Source organism: Caloenas nicobarica, chromosome 1 (genome assembly GCF_036013445.1).
Source record: "Caloenas nicobarica isolate bCalNic1 chromosome 1, bCalNic1.hap1, whole genome shotgun sequence".
NCBI lineage: Eukaryota > Metazoa > Chordata > Aves > Columbiformes > Columbidae > Caloenas > Caloenas nicobarica.
Window position 1 is genome coordinate 186,622,935 of NC_088245.1, and position 14,785 is coordinate 186,637,719.

The 14,785-nt window shown below is 44.5% G+C and overlaps 1 protein-coding gene across 2 annotated transcripts in view; it reads left to right on the forward strand.

Moving 5' to 3' along the window:
- The first annotated feature begins 831 nt into the window (after positions 1 to 831).
- Positions 832 to 14,785, forward strand: part of WDFY2 (WD repeat and FYVE domain containing 2) — a 67,775-nt gene continuing 53,821 nt past the window's right edge. Inside the window, exons 1-2 of one of the 2 annotated variants that reach the window (XM_065641122.1) lie at positions 973 to 1,018; positions 5,815 to 5,920. Coding sequence is in view for 1 of the 2 variants with exons in the window: in XM_065641109.1 (XP_065497181.1) it covers positions 882 to 1,018 (137 nt within the window). In the remaining variant the exon portion in view is untranslated. Of the gene's footprint in view, positions 1,019 to 5,814; positions 5,921 to 14,785 lie in introns of both variants that reach the window. The other variant, XM_065641109.1, reaches the window with a different exon arrangement.

Here is a 14,785-nt window from a genome sequence, read left to right on the forward strand (position 1 = left end):
CAAGCTGCCGGAAGTCAGTTGCATTTCCCTTCGGAATGAACTCTCTGACAGTGGGTTTCTACCGCCACGCCGCAAACCCGCTGCCAAGCCCTGCCCGCCGCAAGGCTCGTGCTCGCCGCTACCTCTGCCCGGGCTGCCCCCGCCTTTTATTTCACCAATTTTCAACCCCAAATACTGGAAGTCACGTAGAAATTGTTCAGTTACGTAAACGTTGTGTGATGCAGAAAATAACACATGAAGCTTAACACAAGGTCCTACTGCTTAATGCAGCAGCAGAAATCCCGTTTTAACATCACCTGCTGACCTTCAGCCCCAAGGTAAACCCAGATAGGAAAAAGTACTGTAAACAGAGGGAAGCGATCGCCCCGTTTAATCTTTCCCCCCCGCTTTCTTTCGCAAAAGGGTTCACGGCGATGTCACCACGGCACGGCCAGCACAACAGCCCACCCGTGCCAACAGAGGAGCAGCGGGCGCCCCTCGGAGCCGGGACGCGTTTACCCGGCTGCCCCCCGAGGCGTGCCCCCGCTCGGCCCGGACAGCCCGCGCCCCTGGGACGGCGGCCACGGAAGGGGATGCGTGTTTAAACCGCTGCCCGCCCAAAGCTTTCCCTTCGCGAAGGCGCGGCGCAGCACCCCTGCGCTTCGAGATGGCGGCGGGCGGCCGGCATTTCCCCCGCTCAGCCCGCCCCGCCCCGCCCGGCACAGCCCGGCACAGCCCGGCTCGGGGGCGGTGCCGCCGCCGCGTTGGTTCCTGCGCCCCAGGGAGCCGGCGGCGGAGCCGGCTCCGGCAAGTCCCTCCTCCGCCTCGGCAGTGCGGGCCGCCTCCCCCGGCCGCAGCCTCCTCCGGCCGCAGCGGCGGAGCCCGCCGGCCCCGCGGCGCCCATGGCGGCGGAGCCTCAGCCCAAGGCGCTGACCCGCAAGCCCCTCCTGCTCAACAAAGTGGAGGGCTCGCAGGAGGTGGTGAACATGGCAGCGATAGTGCCCAAGGAGGACGGGGTCATCAGCGTCTCCGAGGACAGGTACCGGGGAGCGGGCGTCCACAGGTCCTGCGGGGCCGTGGCCTGTCGCGTCCCCCGTCGCTCGCCGGTGATGGTTGTGGACCTGGGTCCTGGTCCGCCACCGCCACCATCACCGACGAGTGCTGGTGGGACGTGACAGGTCCTGCGATGGTGGTTTATCACCGTCACTGGCGAGGGATGCTGGTGGCACACCGTCGCTGATGTGACTGTGGACGCCACCAGCGGGGTCCAGGCAAGCGTCGGGGTCGCGGTGGTCCAGCATGGGGACGCGGCTTTAGGCAGCCGCACCTGGTCCTGCTGGGGAAGGAGTGTGGGGCAGGGGGTCTCCAGCTTGGTGTCCATCTCCTCCTCCACCGCCGTGTTGGTCAGGGCAGTGAGTGGGCTGCAGTGCTGCTGAAACTTGCGGGACTTGAGTGACTTTTCTTAACGTGAGTAAAATGGGGTTTGAGATCGCCTTCATCACCAGGATTGCTGGGGAGGCTGTGGAGATTTTTGACCTTGCCTAGAGATTGCGGTGGCATTGGCTAAAACAGTAGTTTTGGTTCCCGTTTCCCCTCTCGAAACGTTTCTTGGTAATTGTTTAAAATTTCCAGGTATCAGTGATAAGATCTTGGAGTTAAACCCCGTGTTGTAAAGCTGCCAAAGAGGAGAATGTTTTCAGGCCATTTAGTGGCTTAGTGCGGGGTCTGAGGCTGCCCAGAGGCAGCTTTGGCTCTTCTGAAAGAGCTCAAACTTAATTCAGCCCTGCAGCTGGAGCTTTAAAACTCCATCCTGAAGGTGTGTGGTGGAGAAAATTAACTCTATTCCAGCTGAAACCAGGACAAGGTGCCCGCCTTTAAATTAAGAGCGCATTTTGCTTCTGCCGTACCTAAATAATTATTTTAAGCACGGTTTCTTTGCAACTGGTGCACAGTGTGTAACTTGTGTCCCTAGCTTGAAAGACAAATGTTGACCAGTGTGTGAAGATGTTTTGATTCTCAAGGGTTTTTTTTGGTGGACTGTTTTTCTTGGATGCCTGTTATCTCGTTGAGTATTTGCTTTTATGTCTCTGCTAGCTTTCTGGAAAACTGACAGTATTTCTTTCATCTTGTCTTTGTCTTCACTGTGAGTTAGTTTTCAGCTAGTTGTCAAATATGTGCAAATTTAAGATCATTTAATTTCCTCTAAGCTGTGCTCTCCAAGTGAACTGTCATGCCTCATAGCAAAAGGAACTGAGCTACTTAAAACAAGTACGCTGTAAAAGAGACTTCAAGCAGAGTTTTACATTGCCATGATTTTATTTTCTTATTTATTGTGAAGCTGAATAAAGCTTGAATGTATTTTGGCTTATTGTAGATTGTTAGGCTTACTCAGCCAATTCTTTATATCTGCAAGAAAGTATTCCTGAAATTCATTTGCTCTTGTATATGTGTCCCTCTCAATCTCTGCCTCTCCTCTCACCTTAGAAAAAAGAATTAGCTTCTGCTGTTTTAACATGTACGAGTTGTTGATGCTCCAAGTCAATATTTTAATGTAGAGAAAGAGATTGATTAGAGATCTTTGTTTCATTAATAACTGAGCTGTCAGGTTCAAGAAACAAGTGGTGAAGTGGAAACCAGGGTTTTCCACTAAGAAACTTGTTAGTTCATGAGCACCACTCTCTCCCTTCCCATCCCAGAGCAACCTCCTGGTGCAGGTCAGTTAGGTCCTACTTACTGATGAAACTGGCTGAAGAAATCTGCTGTTAGATGTACTGGTAGATCTCTAAAGCTTTGCTGGTGATGCGGATAGTAAAATATTATAGTAATGTCTGGAGGTTCCCAGATTGTTTTCTGTTTAAAGGCACCAACCAGGTAATTTGCCTGCTTGTGGGGCTGGTTTGTGGCATCTTTGAGATGCTATAAGCTATGTTCATGCCTTTTGTTTCTTTAGGCAGGAAGATGTTGATTGATGGGTTTTTCTTTCCTTTTCCATCTACATTAGCATTTTTATTGTAATTATAAGGTTCAGAGTTTAAACTTACTTGGAAGGAATACCAGGTTAGGAATCAAACTTGGAGGTTTCAGGATATGTGGAGTGGAAGAATAATTCATCAAACTCTCAGTACCTGTGGCTTATGATGAGGCTTGTGCAGATCCTTATGGTATCTTTTCCTGTTTAGACCTGCCTTCTAGTGCTAGTGTTGACACAGTTGTTTAATAGCCTTGGAATGTGGAGGACTTTTAGAGATCCCTGGAAGCTGCAAAGGACAGTTATGGTGATGTTATCTCTCTCCTGTTAGTCAAATAAATGAGTTTTGGTTGCATTTACCAGCCTGTGATATGCACTGCTCCTATAAGAGAAATGCTCTGAAACTTTTGCAGAGAACTTCAGCTGGAAGAACTTGCTGTCTCGAACATTTGCTGCAGGCTGGGGAGGATGCTCTTCTGAAGATGAAGAGGAGGGAGTTCTCCATCGGTTCCTTGGCTAACAGCTGAACATATTCTTGAATTCACTGGTAGTCTTAACATACACAATTAGTAGCTACCACTTCAAAGGTTTTCTTTAGCACTTGTTATGGCTCTATACCCATAAACCCTCCAAAGCAGGAGCTTGGTCTCTAGACTTTGTATGCCACCAGTGGTTTTATCTGGTTTTAAAAGACATGGAAGTTGTTCCAGCTATAGCTTGGAGACATAGTCTTGCATTATATAGCCCCAAATTGTTTCATTTGTAGCACATGCACGTATTTTAAGAAATAAAATGAAAGCTAAGTAATAATAGAGAGTGTGGTTGTTCCTCATAAAGACTGGCATAGAGAGGGAATGAAGGAATCTCAGAGGACGTTTACATACTTAACTAGATTATCTAAACTTTACATAACCTGCAAGGTTGGGGTTTCTTTTCTGTGTGCATGACCTGTATGTTCTACAAATTTCACTTCTGAATCCTAGTCAGTCATGTTAATTGAATGATGTCCATTATCTCCTAAACTTAGTTAATTTGGCTGATTCCTTACTAGGGCAAAACAGGCTGAGCCTGTATCTCCTTATAGTACGGCTGGTGTACATTGGGAGGGAGAAGATGTATTTTTACTTTGTGTTTTTCTTCTATGGAAAAGGAGTGCACCTGTCTAGGCAGGTGAGAGTTAAAGGAGTGGTCACATTTGTTATCCAAGAATGTATAAGTGTGATGCAGGACGGCTATAAGTAATAAATTATTAGCTTTCATCTGTGCTCTTTCACCTGCCAGCAAATGGATGGAATTAACAGACACATATATCCAAATGTGTAGAGCAGAGGTGTCGAACTCATTTTCACTGGGGGTCACATCGGCCTTGCGGTTGCCTTCAAAGGGCCGAATGTAATTTTAGGACTATATAAATGTAACTACTCCTACATTTATACGATCCTAAAATTACATTTGGCCCTTTGAAGGCAACCACGAGGCCGATGTGACTCCCAGTGAAAATGAGTTTGACACTCCTGGTGTAGAGTCTTTAGTGATCCATAGCATTGAATGCCATAGGTGCTGCACGTGAAGCTGAAGTGGGATTTTCCTAATGTGCACAGCTGGCCCTAAGTTGCCCTGAGCTTTCTGTTTGTTAAAAGCATAGACTACCATTTCAAAATTGCTGAGCCTCCTTGTCTTTTGTTGTCTTCAGAGGGAATGTGGGTGTTGGGCATGTCTGAAAAGTAGGTCACTGGCATGTCAAGTTCAGGCATATCTCACTCTGTGCTCCAGAGAAGATTTAGTGTCATTAATCTTACCTGAGCATGGGGTTAGGGTGGGAGATGTGCACTGACTCACCCAGCTTTCAGTGCAAGCAGTTTTGCTTGGCGCTGGCACCTTTCTGTGTTTCTCAAGAGCCTGTCAGTGCTGTGAGTGCTAATTCAGCTGGATGTCCGATGTGCTGATCGTGTGTCACTGTGCAAGACTGGCAGGAGGGGGCTGGGTGTCATCACGGTAAACCTGCACTTTGCCACTAGCCATCTTTTTTTCTACTAGCTATATTGTAGGTGAGGAAATCTTAGACATGCACTGGTGTAGGCGGCTTTCCTGGTAATTATGAACTCTGGTCTGTGCCCTCTTTTGAGTGGGAGTTCTGTGCGCACTTCCATGCTATAGTCCTTGGAAATGTAGGTGTTGCGCTCAAGAACTGTTCTCCTTAAAGTAATCACAGGAGGTAACAGCTTTTATAGTCAACTGAAAATTGTCAAAATCCTTTGTTTTTTAAAAATAGGCATTCTAGTCTCTTAAAAGGAGAAAAAACCTAGGAGAAAAGTATTTATGCCATGGTATTTATTTTATTATTAAACAAGGGAACAGAGACCTTTGCCTTCTCCACTACCTCATATCATCTTAAGCTCCTTTTGAACTGAGATGTCTCAGCTTCTTTGTATGGATCACTGTATAAACAGTGAGCCCAGACTGTTTGTCACGTGCGTTCGTATTAGTGTCTTCATCTCATGTAGGGAAAACTGTGCGGAGCTTGTGTTGCTACTTTTGGTTTACAGTTTGAGGTTTTTAAATGCAGCTGTATACTTAAGAAGTTTTAAAATGCAGATGTGTGCTTAAGCTGTTGTCCAATGCTTGTCTTTTGGATATGTTAACTAGCAGGTTTTTAGGGGGTACAAAACATGAATGACTCTGTTGATTAAATCTCAACTTCTCTAAACTAATGGTAAACTGGGAATGGGAATGTGCATATGTGAGAAGAAATGTGGGGGTTATCTTTGGCATCCCACTGTTGTGCCTTCTAGCATGGAGAAGTGTGATCTTCCCACCCTTAAACATGTCAAAAGCAACCTCTTGCTCCTTGTGGTTTTCTTGTCTAGATCCAGGGCATAAAGAGTTCACACCTGTGAAGTGCCTCTAATGGAAAAGCTGGACTCTTCACTCGGTGCTGCATCCAGCCAAGACACGAGAACCTCCAGACCCTTGGTAAACTCTCTGGGTTTCCTTTCTCCTGTGGTGGAATGGTAGTGAGCAATTGCTTTGCAGAGCTGTAGTTGCAATACAGGTTTGTGATTCTCATCTAAACACAGGATTATGTCACTGACAGTCCCTCTGCTTTGTGTGTGGCTGTTGGTTCGCAGTAGAAGTGCACGTGGTGTGAGAACTGATTTTGATGCTGGCTGTTTGTGTATGTTCATTGCTTCAAGCCTGTAGGTTTCACACCCAGGTTATTGCAGCATAAGCAGCAGTTCAAACAGTGCAAAAGGTGTGGGTGCTCTTCATGGGCGTTAAAAGACTTGTCCCTGCCTGGAGGTTCTTTAAATTTTTATGAAAACATCGGTCACCAATAAAATTGTTGCAAGAAAATGAAGGAACTCTAACAGTGCAAAAGTTTGTAGGAGACCTATTACCATAGATGCAACTTGTTTGCTCTGCATTTTTTTAAACTAATTGGATGTGTTGCAACTTGATGACTGCATTTGGAAGAAAGCTGAGGGTGGGGGTTAGTGCTGGCTGTTGGAGTGGAAGAAGTGGATGCTGGGAAGAGCTTTAAGAGAAGACAGGAGGTCCAAAAGCTCTTGGAATCAGAAACTGTTGCAGATGTTGAAAAGTAACTGTTCCTGATTTGACAAACATGTATCCTGTTGAGATGCCAGAATCCTGGGACTAGCACAGAAAATGTTGTGCTAAGTACTTGCGGGGGATGATAAACTCTGTGCAGTAATTTGTGGGATACTGGATGATCTTGCAATGTATTTTTTTAACCCCCGTGTGGCACTAGGTGCCACCAGGAGATGACTTGTTGAAGTTTGCCAAACCTTGTATATCCCTTGCCTTACGATGCTCTCCTTCCCCAAGGACTTAGCATCAGTTAAAGATTTAAAGAACAAGCATTAAGACTTGTCTTTCTGATTTGAGCTAACCTGCTAGTTCATGTAGGTCAATGCACAAATTGGTGCAACTCCTGCAGTTGTATAAAGTTCATGTCTTATCTGCAAGATGGCAGCTGCAAAAATGCGATATGACAATGTGGCTTAGGCATTGTACAGACCTAGTTTTAGCAGTGCAGTTAGGCATCAAAATAGAGTGGAACATGAGGTGTTTGAAAATTTAGAGTGAGAGATGCAGTGGTTTTTACCTCCCTCTCTGATTCAGAGATTATCCTTTATATAAAAGGTGTAGATGCATGTATTGTATCTTACAAGCTATACTTAGAATAAGAAGAGCTACTTAATACACCTTCCGTTTGCCTTATGGTAGCCTCATTTTCCGCCAGTTGCTGAACAATGCTCTGGAGTTGCAGCAAGTTTCAGGATGGTGGCTCCGCCTCCCATGTTACCCAGTTCTCATTTTACTTCTTGTCTTCCCTGACCCCATCTTAATTTCACTGGCATCCGTTTACACAGAGCCTGGATCTCTCATCAGTGCATCTTGCATCTGTCGGGCTTGGTGACCTTCCCCTGCAGTGTCTCCAGTTCTGCAGCTGAACAACGCTCCTCGCTGAGAGGGGACTGCACAATGCCACCTCTGTGCGTGCCCTGTGGCCCCTGCAAGCAAAACAAATCCTGGTTATGGAGGATGTGCGGTACAGAGCCGGCATATAACTATAAATGTACTGTTGCAGGAAACTTGTTGGTTTTTCTCCTAAAGCTAAGGATGGCTAGAGGAAGCAGGGATGTTACAGTGTTAAACAGCTGTAATATCTTAAAATAAAGGAATTGCAACAGTTTTGAAGTGACCAGGCTAGTTCAGTAAGGCTGGTCTTTCATTGAGGGTCACTTAGTGGACGGAAGGTCTCAAATAGCATGCGAAGCTGTAGCACAATGGAAATATGTCAGTAGCTCATTTGACCTACCTTATAGGATTTTGGTTATTGAGGCAGACTCTTTTTTTTCTTTCCCTCTCTCCAGCTGCACTGGTTCCTGCATGGTATCTGCAGACAGGGGTCTGTGCACAGGTTTGGCAGCAACATCTTTTAGCTATGTGATAATATGTGTAAGAGGACTGCTCAGAAGTGGAACAAGTTTTGTAAAATATTGTCTGTAATAGTCTTAAGAGAAGTCAGAATATGCTTAACAGCTCAGAGAACAAATGGGAAAGAAAAATTGGAGGGTGTAATGCAGGCACGTGCTGCTCCTGTGCTTGAGAGCTTTAAAAGCTTTGTAAATAATGCACAATGCCCTAAGGAGAGCAACTGGCTTTTGCACAAGCATCGTCTGTACATCACTCTGTTCTGTGCCCTGTAACCTCTCAGACATTGTTGGAAGACCATTCACTTAAAAGCACCCCAGAAGCCATGTTAATTACCTTGCCCATGGTACTTCTGTCACACACCTGTCAAATACAAGTGGTTTTATATAAAACTCTGCTGGTATCTGCGTGTCTCTGCCCAGAGATTTCATGACAATTGCAGTAGTCCCTAGCGTAGTCTTTTGCAAAGAGGGGAGCAAGGGAAACCACAGCTGTTTCCTTTCTGCTTATGGTGTGAGGGAGTGATGGATGCAGCCGTGGTGCCACAGGATGGGTCGGGACACCGTGGGAGGGGACAGGACCAGTGGCCGTGGGGGACTGAGAGTAGCTACACACAGCAGGACACATCCTGTTCAGCAGAGCCTTGTCCTCATGGGTTGTTTTAGGAAAGAGAAAACAAAACTTCCTTCTTTATGCTGTTGTGAGGTGAAGCATGAAATGCAGTAAATGGGAAAATTACAAAACAGACATCCACACGGGAATGGCAGGTACGGCAGCAAACAGGTTGGGCGAGTGGCTGGAGCAAGCCTAGAGAATGAAAAGGACAATTTTGTGAAAGAAGCAGGAGAAGGCAGGTTTACGAGGCAGCGCTACTGGGAGGGAACATAATCATGAAGCTGTATGTATGTCCAGGGTTCTTCATATGTCACATTCTGTCTGCCTGATGGCTTGAAACTGTGCATAAATAACAGTCAAAATGCATATTTGCCTATCAGAAAGCAGGTAAAAAATTTTGCAAATTAGACTATCTTAAAATTTTAGATAGACAAAATACAGCCTTCACCCTCATAATAGGAAGAACAGTTGTGGAGGCTGGGTTAAAAAAAAAAAAAAAAAAAGCGAGGTTTTAATTTTTTTCTTAGTCAGGCTCCAGGAAATAGTGTTGTGTAACTAACCTTGGCCAGACTTCGAACATATGGGCTTTGCTTGTCATACCATGTGTATTCACCACTTAAATTAAGTTTTTCAGGGAACTCTTAAGGTTTTGAACATTGAATTGAAGGCAGAGCCAAAGCACAGTTCTGGGTAGAAGAGCACTGCAGTTCTGCTGCCAAGTTTACAGAGAAGTTTGATTTCAAGTTGTCTTTTATCCTCCAAATCCCATACTGTTCCCTCTTACTGTGAGATAAAAGATCAATGTTCTTAGCAGTTTCTTGAAACAACAATAGTTATTGATCAGCCCCAGAAGGCAATGCTTTTGACCTTTACGAGTTTGTAATAGAGATTTCCTTAGGAATTGAGTCCTGCAGAGAGAAATCTGAGAAAAGGCTGTCCTAATGTGAATTGGCCTATTTTGCCACAGGTTGAATTATCTGGATTAGAATTATCTGGATTCAGGTGACAAAGCAAATACGGTGCCCTGTCTCGAAGGGATATGGAGACAAGATCTTTACTTGTGTTTAGAACAGGACAGATAATGAGGTTTTACCCCCTCCAGCAGTGAGTGCAAATTTGATAAATTTACCTTCGGCTTTGAATTCACTTATAATAGCAAATAAAGGCTTAATTGTATTCTTAAGCAGGTGGTGCATCTGCCTTATGGAGTACTTTAGGGTCTTAGAGTAAACAGTTAAAAAAAAAACCAAACCAAACCAAAACCAAAACACAAAAACCCCAAAACAACAACAACAAAAAAAGAAAACAAACTCTAGTAAGGTCTAATCGTGAGTTGGTGCTAAAGATTTTACTTTAACTTAAAAGGTAATAAGGTATAGTGAAAACATAATTACGTCTATGCAAGCTAATGTATGCCAGAAGATAGGAGATAAAGAAGGTTTCGGTGTTGGTTCAGAGCAGTGGTGTGTGTCCTCCTGGTACACTGGTTTCAGGATTTAGATGTATAGCTACCAACAGCCTCTGACTTCCACGCTATTTAGTTTATCTGTGGCTTGGAATTAAAAAAAAAAATAGGCAGTGACTGAAAGTGGATATCCAGTGCGTTTATTGTGATACAAGCTAAGATGAAGCAGGAAAGCACTGAAAATTAGTCTGTTCTGATGCTTTCCTTCTTGATGTTTAGCCTTTCTGAAGCAATACAGCAAAGTTTATCTTGTAGACATCTCCTCTGATTTGGATGCTTCTCTGAGAACATACACACTGAGGTTTCTTCCCTTGCAGGCGTTGGCTGAATATAGTGTTGAACTCAATATTCTTTAAGGCATTTGCCTATATGTTTGTTTCTGGGATAGTTTATTACATAAAGATCCAGAAGGGATTGCCTTTTCGTGTAAAACAGTTGCCCCTTATCTGTCCTAAGAGACAAGTCCTCATTAAGTATTTTGCCCCGTTTATGTTTGTTGGAAACTTCAGGAATCTCAGTGCTGTGAAACTGGAAATGACGGCTTAACATTTTATTTGTAACTAGTTCGCATCCATTTTGCTCATGTGCTAAATTACCCTCACTTAAAATATTTTCCTCTTGATCCTTAGTGTTATTAAGCTGTATGTTCTCACTCCCCTACTCCATCCCAATTTTCCTGTTTGATACAAGGAAATTCTGTCCCTCCTTCTCAGCTGTGTTTTGCTAGAGCAGATGTGGGCTATGAAGTCAACCAACAAGTGGTCCAAATCGACATGGTGAAGGCCTCATGTTTTACAGCAGCCTGCATGTGGCGCAGGATGAAAGTAAAATTTCCGAGGAGATGCTTTCTGCTTTGATGGTAAGGACATAGTCTGTGGTCCAACCTGGCTTTTACTGTGTGCGGGGCTGGCTAAAGACAGCTGCAGCATTTTAATGGCAGGGGAGAGAAAGCTCTACATGCTGTCTTGGCTGGACTTACGATTCATGCCTTAACTTCACTGGCCATTTTAGCAGCTTCACCAGCAATGAGCTGCTGTCAAAGGCTGATTGCACTTCTGCAGTTCCTGAAAGTCCAGTAGGAAAGTTAACGCCTGTGCTGTTTTCCAACGTCAGGCACACAGTCCTTGTTCCTGCTCCTGTCGGTAACGTTGCTTCAGCTTCTTGTGGCACAGGAGTCCTCGGTCAGGCAGTGGCCTCGGTGTAGCCCTCTTTCTGCTGGCCAGGAGCTTGAGAGGAGATGGGCCTTTGCTGGAGAGCCCTGCATTTGGCTTCCAGAGCTCAAGGATTGCTGTTAATGTGCTGCGGTAATGGTTTTCTTCATCAGTACCTGCTTCTGCCTGTGCTGAAAGCTAGAGATCATATTAGAGCAGTGTGGTAGGTGCTAACAGAGGGCGGAGAGGACTAAAGCTGGTTCAACATTAATTGTGCTGAAGGGTGTGGGTGAGAAGACAATGTATTTGTCAAGTCAAAATTGACACCTTTGGCTTTATTGTACCCTAAGCCTGGACTAAAGTTATTTAATGACTGGAATTAAGAAGTTGATACTTTTTGTGGCAGTGAAGTGCTGCATTTTATTCTGTTCCACTGAGCCCTATTTTGTGTCCCATTCAGTCAGAATAACTATAATTAAACTCCAAAAGTGCGTATTACATCTACCAGAGCCTTTCCTGGGCTGGTCTATGTGCTGCCTTAGCTGCTGAGGCTTTTAGCACTGTCTGACAAGTGAAAGCCTGTCTGATACGATGAGCAAAAGCCTGTCTGATATTACCTTATGTTTTCTAGCTTGTGTTGCATCTGAAGTCAGGACTAATAGGAGTTTCTGAGAGTACATTAGCTGCCATTGTCAGCTAATAGTGGATATACACTGGATTTCTTCAGGCAGGAAAAAGCAGGGGAAGTCGTTAGCTTAAACACATCAACTCCAATGGGTGGTAGACCACTGTACTTGGCATGGTGTCTTACATAGCAGGGGTTGGTTACACAACGTATAGGCACTAATCCATTTCCGAAGAAGAGAGCAGTCTCTTCCCTTCAGGAAATGAATCAGACTTAAAAATCAAATCTCTTCTTGGTAACTTCTGCAACGGCTGGTAAATGAGTGGGAATAGAGAAATCCATCATCATGTTTTCAAAATATGAACTAGTTCACGATCCTGCTAGACTTCAGCAGGGACATCAGTTCAGCATCTTACAAGCACTTACTGAATCTTCACGTTCATGCTCTGATTCCTCCTGTTGCTAGATTTATTTGTAGCCAAAAAGCAAAACCACGTAGACTTTAGGGAGTTTGCTCTGGTGTTTGGAGTCCCATGGCAGCCTGAGCTGCAAAGCACCAGCAGATGAGGAGCCCTGTTGAGTGTGGTGGGCTGTTGCAGAGACATGGTCTCAGCCCCACTGCAGGCAGGGTTTTTGCAGGCTGCACAGCTGCAAATGTTGCTCTGGGGGACATTTGGGACCCCTGTTGTTCAGCACCTCATCTTCCCCTTTGTACACTCTTCATGGTTGCTTGTAAGGTGGGGGAGCTTGTGATCAGCAGGAAAGCAGGAAGTCCCACGGTAGCTTGTACCACTAATTCAGTTCTAGAGTGTTTGTTTTAGAGTGGAAGATTAAAAGCAAAGGCAGGATTTTTTTAGTAAACAAAAAATGCTGTAAATGCTGGTGGTCATGGACCTTAGCTTTCCAGCAGTTAACTTTTCCTCAGATACTGTGGCTAAGCCATATTAGATACCAGAGAAAGTAGTAGGGAAAGGGAGTTATGAATGTACTGATTGTTTTAAAAAAACATACATGCTGTAGTGCCTGAAAATGCATGAACTTTATCTGAATTCTGAAAGCTCCTCTGTGATTTAGAATACTTTTACTCCTCCTTTCCCTCCTCCCAGAAGGTTCTTTGATAGATAGGAGATAAGCTTGGTGAGGATTTCCTTAGTAAGTTTTCATTAACAGGAAACCAAGCCAAGAAGTCTCCAAGCCCAACTAGTTTCATCCACAGAATACTTTTGGTTACAGCTTATATTCATCCTTCTAAAAATGTGATGACTTAAAAAGAATTTTTTTTGAGGAATCAGAAATGAACATAGTTGTCTGCTTTTTATGAGATATGAACATATCTGCATGAATGGCCCAAGGACTGCAAGAGTTAAGGTCACCAGCAGGAAGCTTGGATAAACCTAAGAAATGTCTTAGTGTGCTTCCGTCAGTGTCTCCCATGGTCTTTCCTTTGCTCTAAAACTGAGCTTGTGTTCCCCTGCACTTTTTGACATGAACAGACATCTTTACATGGTTTAAGGAACTGGATTATTTGAGAAACAATTGTAATTGTTATTCACCTCTTAATCACAAAACCAGGACTATTAACTATGTAGGCAAGAGTTTTGTATACAAAGTAATGTGAGAGAAGTAGATAAATAACCATTTTGACAAAAATCCTGGATGTGGGAAAAGCAAACGACATAGGTAATTGCTTAGTGGTCTGTGTTCAAGTGTTTTACATGTGGATTAAAAAGTGCAAACTGGGGTTTGAAAAAGTGGGATGTGTGCATGTATTGCTACCTCAGACTCAATAGTATTCTTCCAGAAATAAATGATACTGCCTGTCTTTGCAGGCAGGCTCCTAATTTGAAAGCCAGCCATTGTGATACTCTGAAGCATTATTCAGGCAATGGTCATCTTTTTGGTTTTAGTTTCATTTCCCTTTATGGCTGTGTGTGATGACTATTTAAGGCAGAAAACGCTCTTTATTCAGTTCCTGGCCAATGCCTTTACACCGACCTCAGACTAATAAAAAGGAAGGAGAGAAAGTATGGGCCACCTTGAGATATTATTGTGGTGTGCAAAGTGACAAAAAAGGAAGGTTCTTGTGAGCAGAAACAGCAAACCGCTGCTCGTTCCAAATTCCCAATTCTTCTGAACAGGCCCAGTATTGCACAGGGTGGTGTATGTAGGGCAAACTTCAGCCAGATCAATATTGTTCCTCTTTTCAATGACTGCATGAGCCAGCTGGGAGAAGCGGGCAGCTGAACCCAGGGCTGTTATTTCTAGTAAATTAAATAGCATGAGAGTATGTATTCAGGCACAGGGATCTGGCTGGCTGTACCATATGATTGTTGGTACCAGGCACTGTTCTTGCCATGAGCCAATTTGCACAGCATCAAACAATCCCCAGACAGGGTTTGAGAGTCAGCTTGGACCAGGGACTGCTCCCAGTACACAGCGTGGGTGCAGCTGCTGGCTTCTGTGCCAGGTGGCTTCGCTGCCAGAGACCGGTCCCTGGCCTTTGTCATTTATTAATCCAGGTGTGTTTCACATCTCTGGGGCACCCAGATCATGTGGCTGTCCCTGCTGGTGGGGAGTCAGATTGCCTATAGGAAATTTGGTTTGTGATTTAAAAACAAACACAACCAACCAAAACAAACAGACAAGAAGAAGGAAAAAAACCAAACACAAACAAACAAAACAAAACACACAAGCTGCTGGTTTAAAGAAGGCACAACCTTTAAAACTAGTCTGCATGTAAACACTTTGCTAATTTGAGATCTGTAACAATCTACCTGAAAGGAGGTTGTAGCATGGAGGGTGTTGGTCTCTTCTCCCAAGTAGTAAGTGATAGGACAAGAGCAAATGGCCTCAAGTTGCACCAGGGGAGGTTTAGATTGGATATCAGGAAAAATTTCTTCACAGAAAGGGTTGTCAGGCATTAGAACAGGCTGCCCAGGGAAGTGGTGGAGTCATCATCTCTGGAAGGAGTTGTATAGACGAGGTTCTTAGGGAAATGGTTTAGTTGGACTTGATGATCTTGA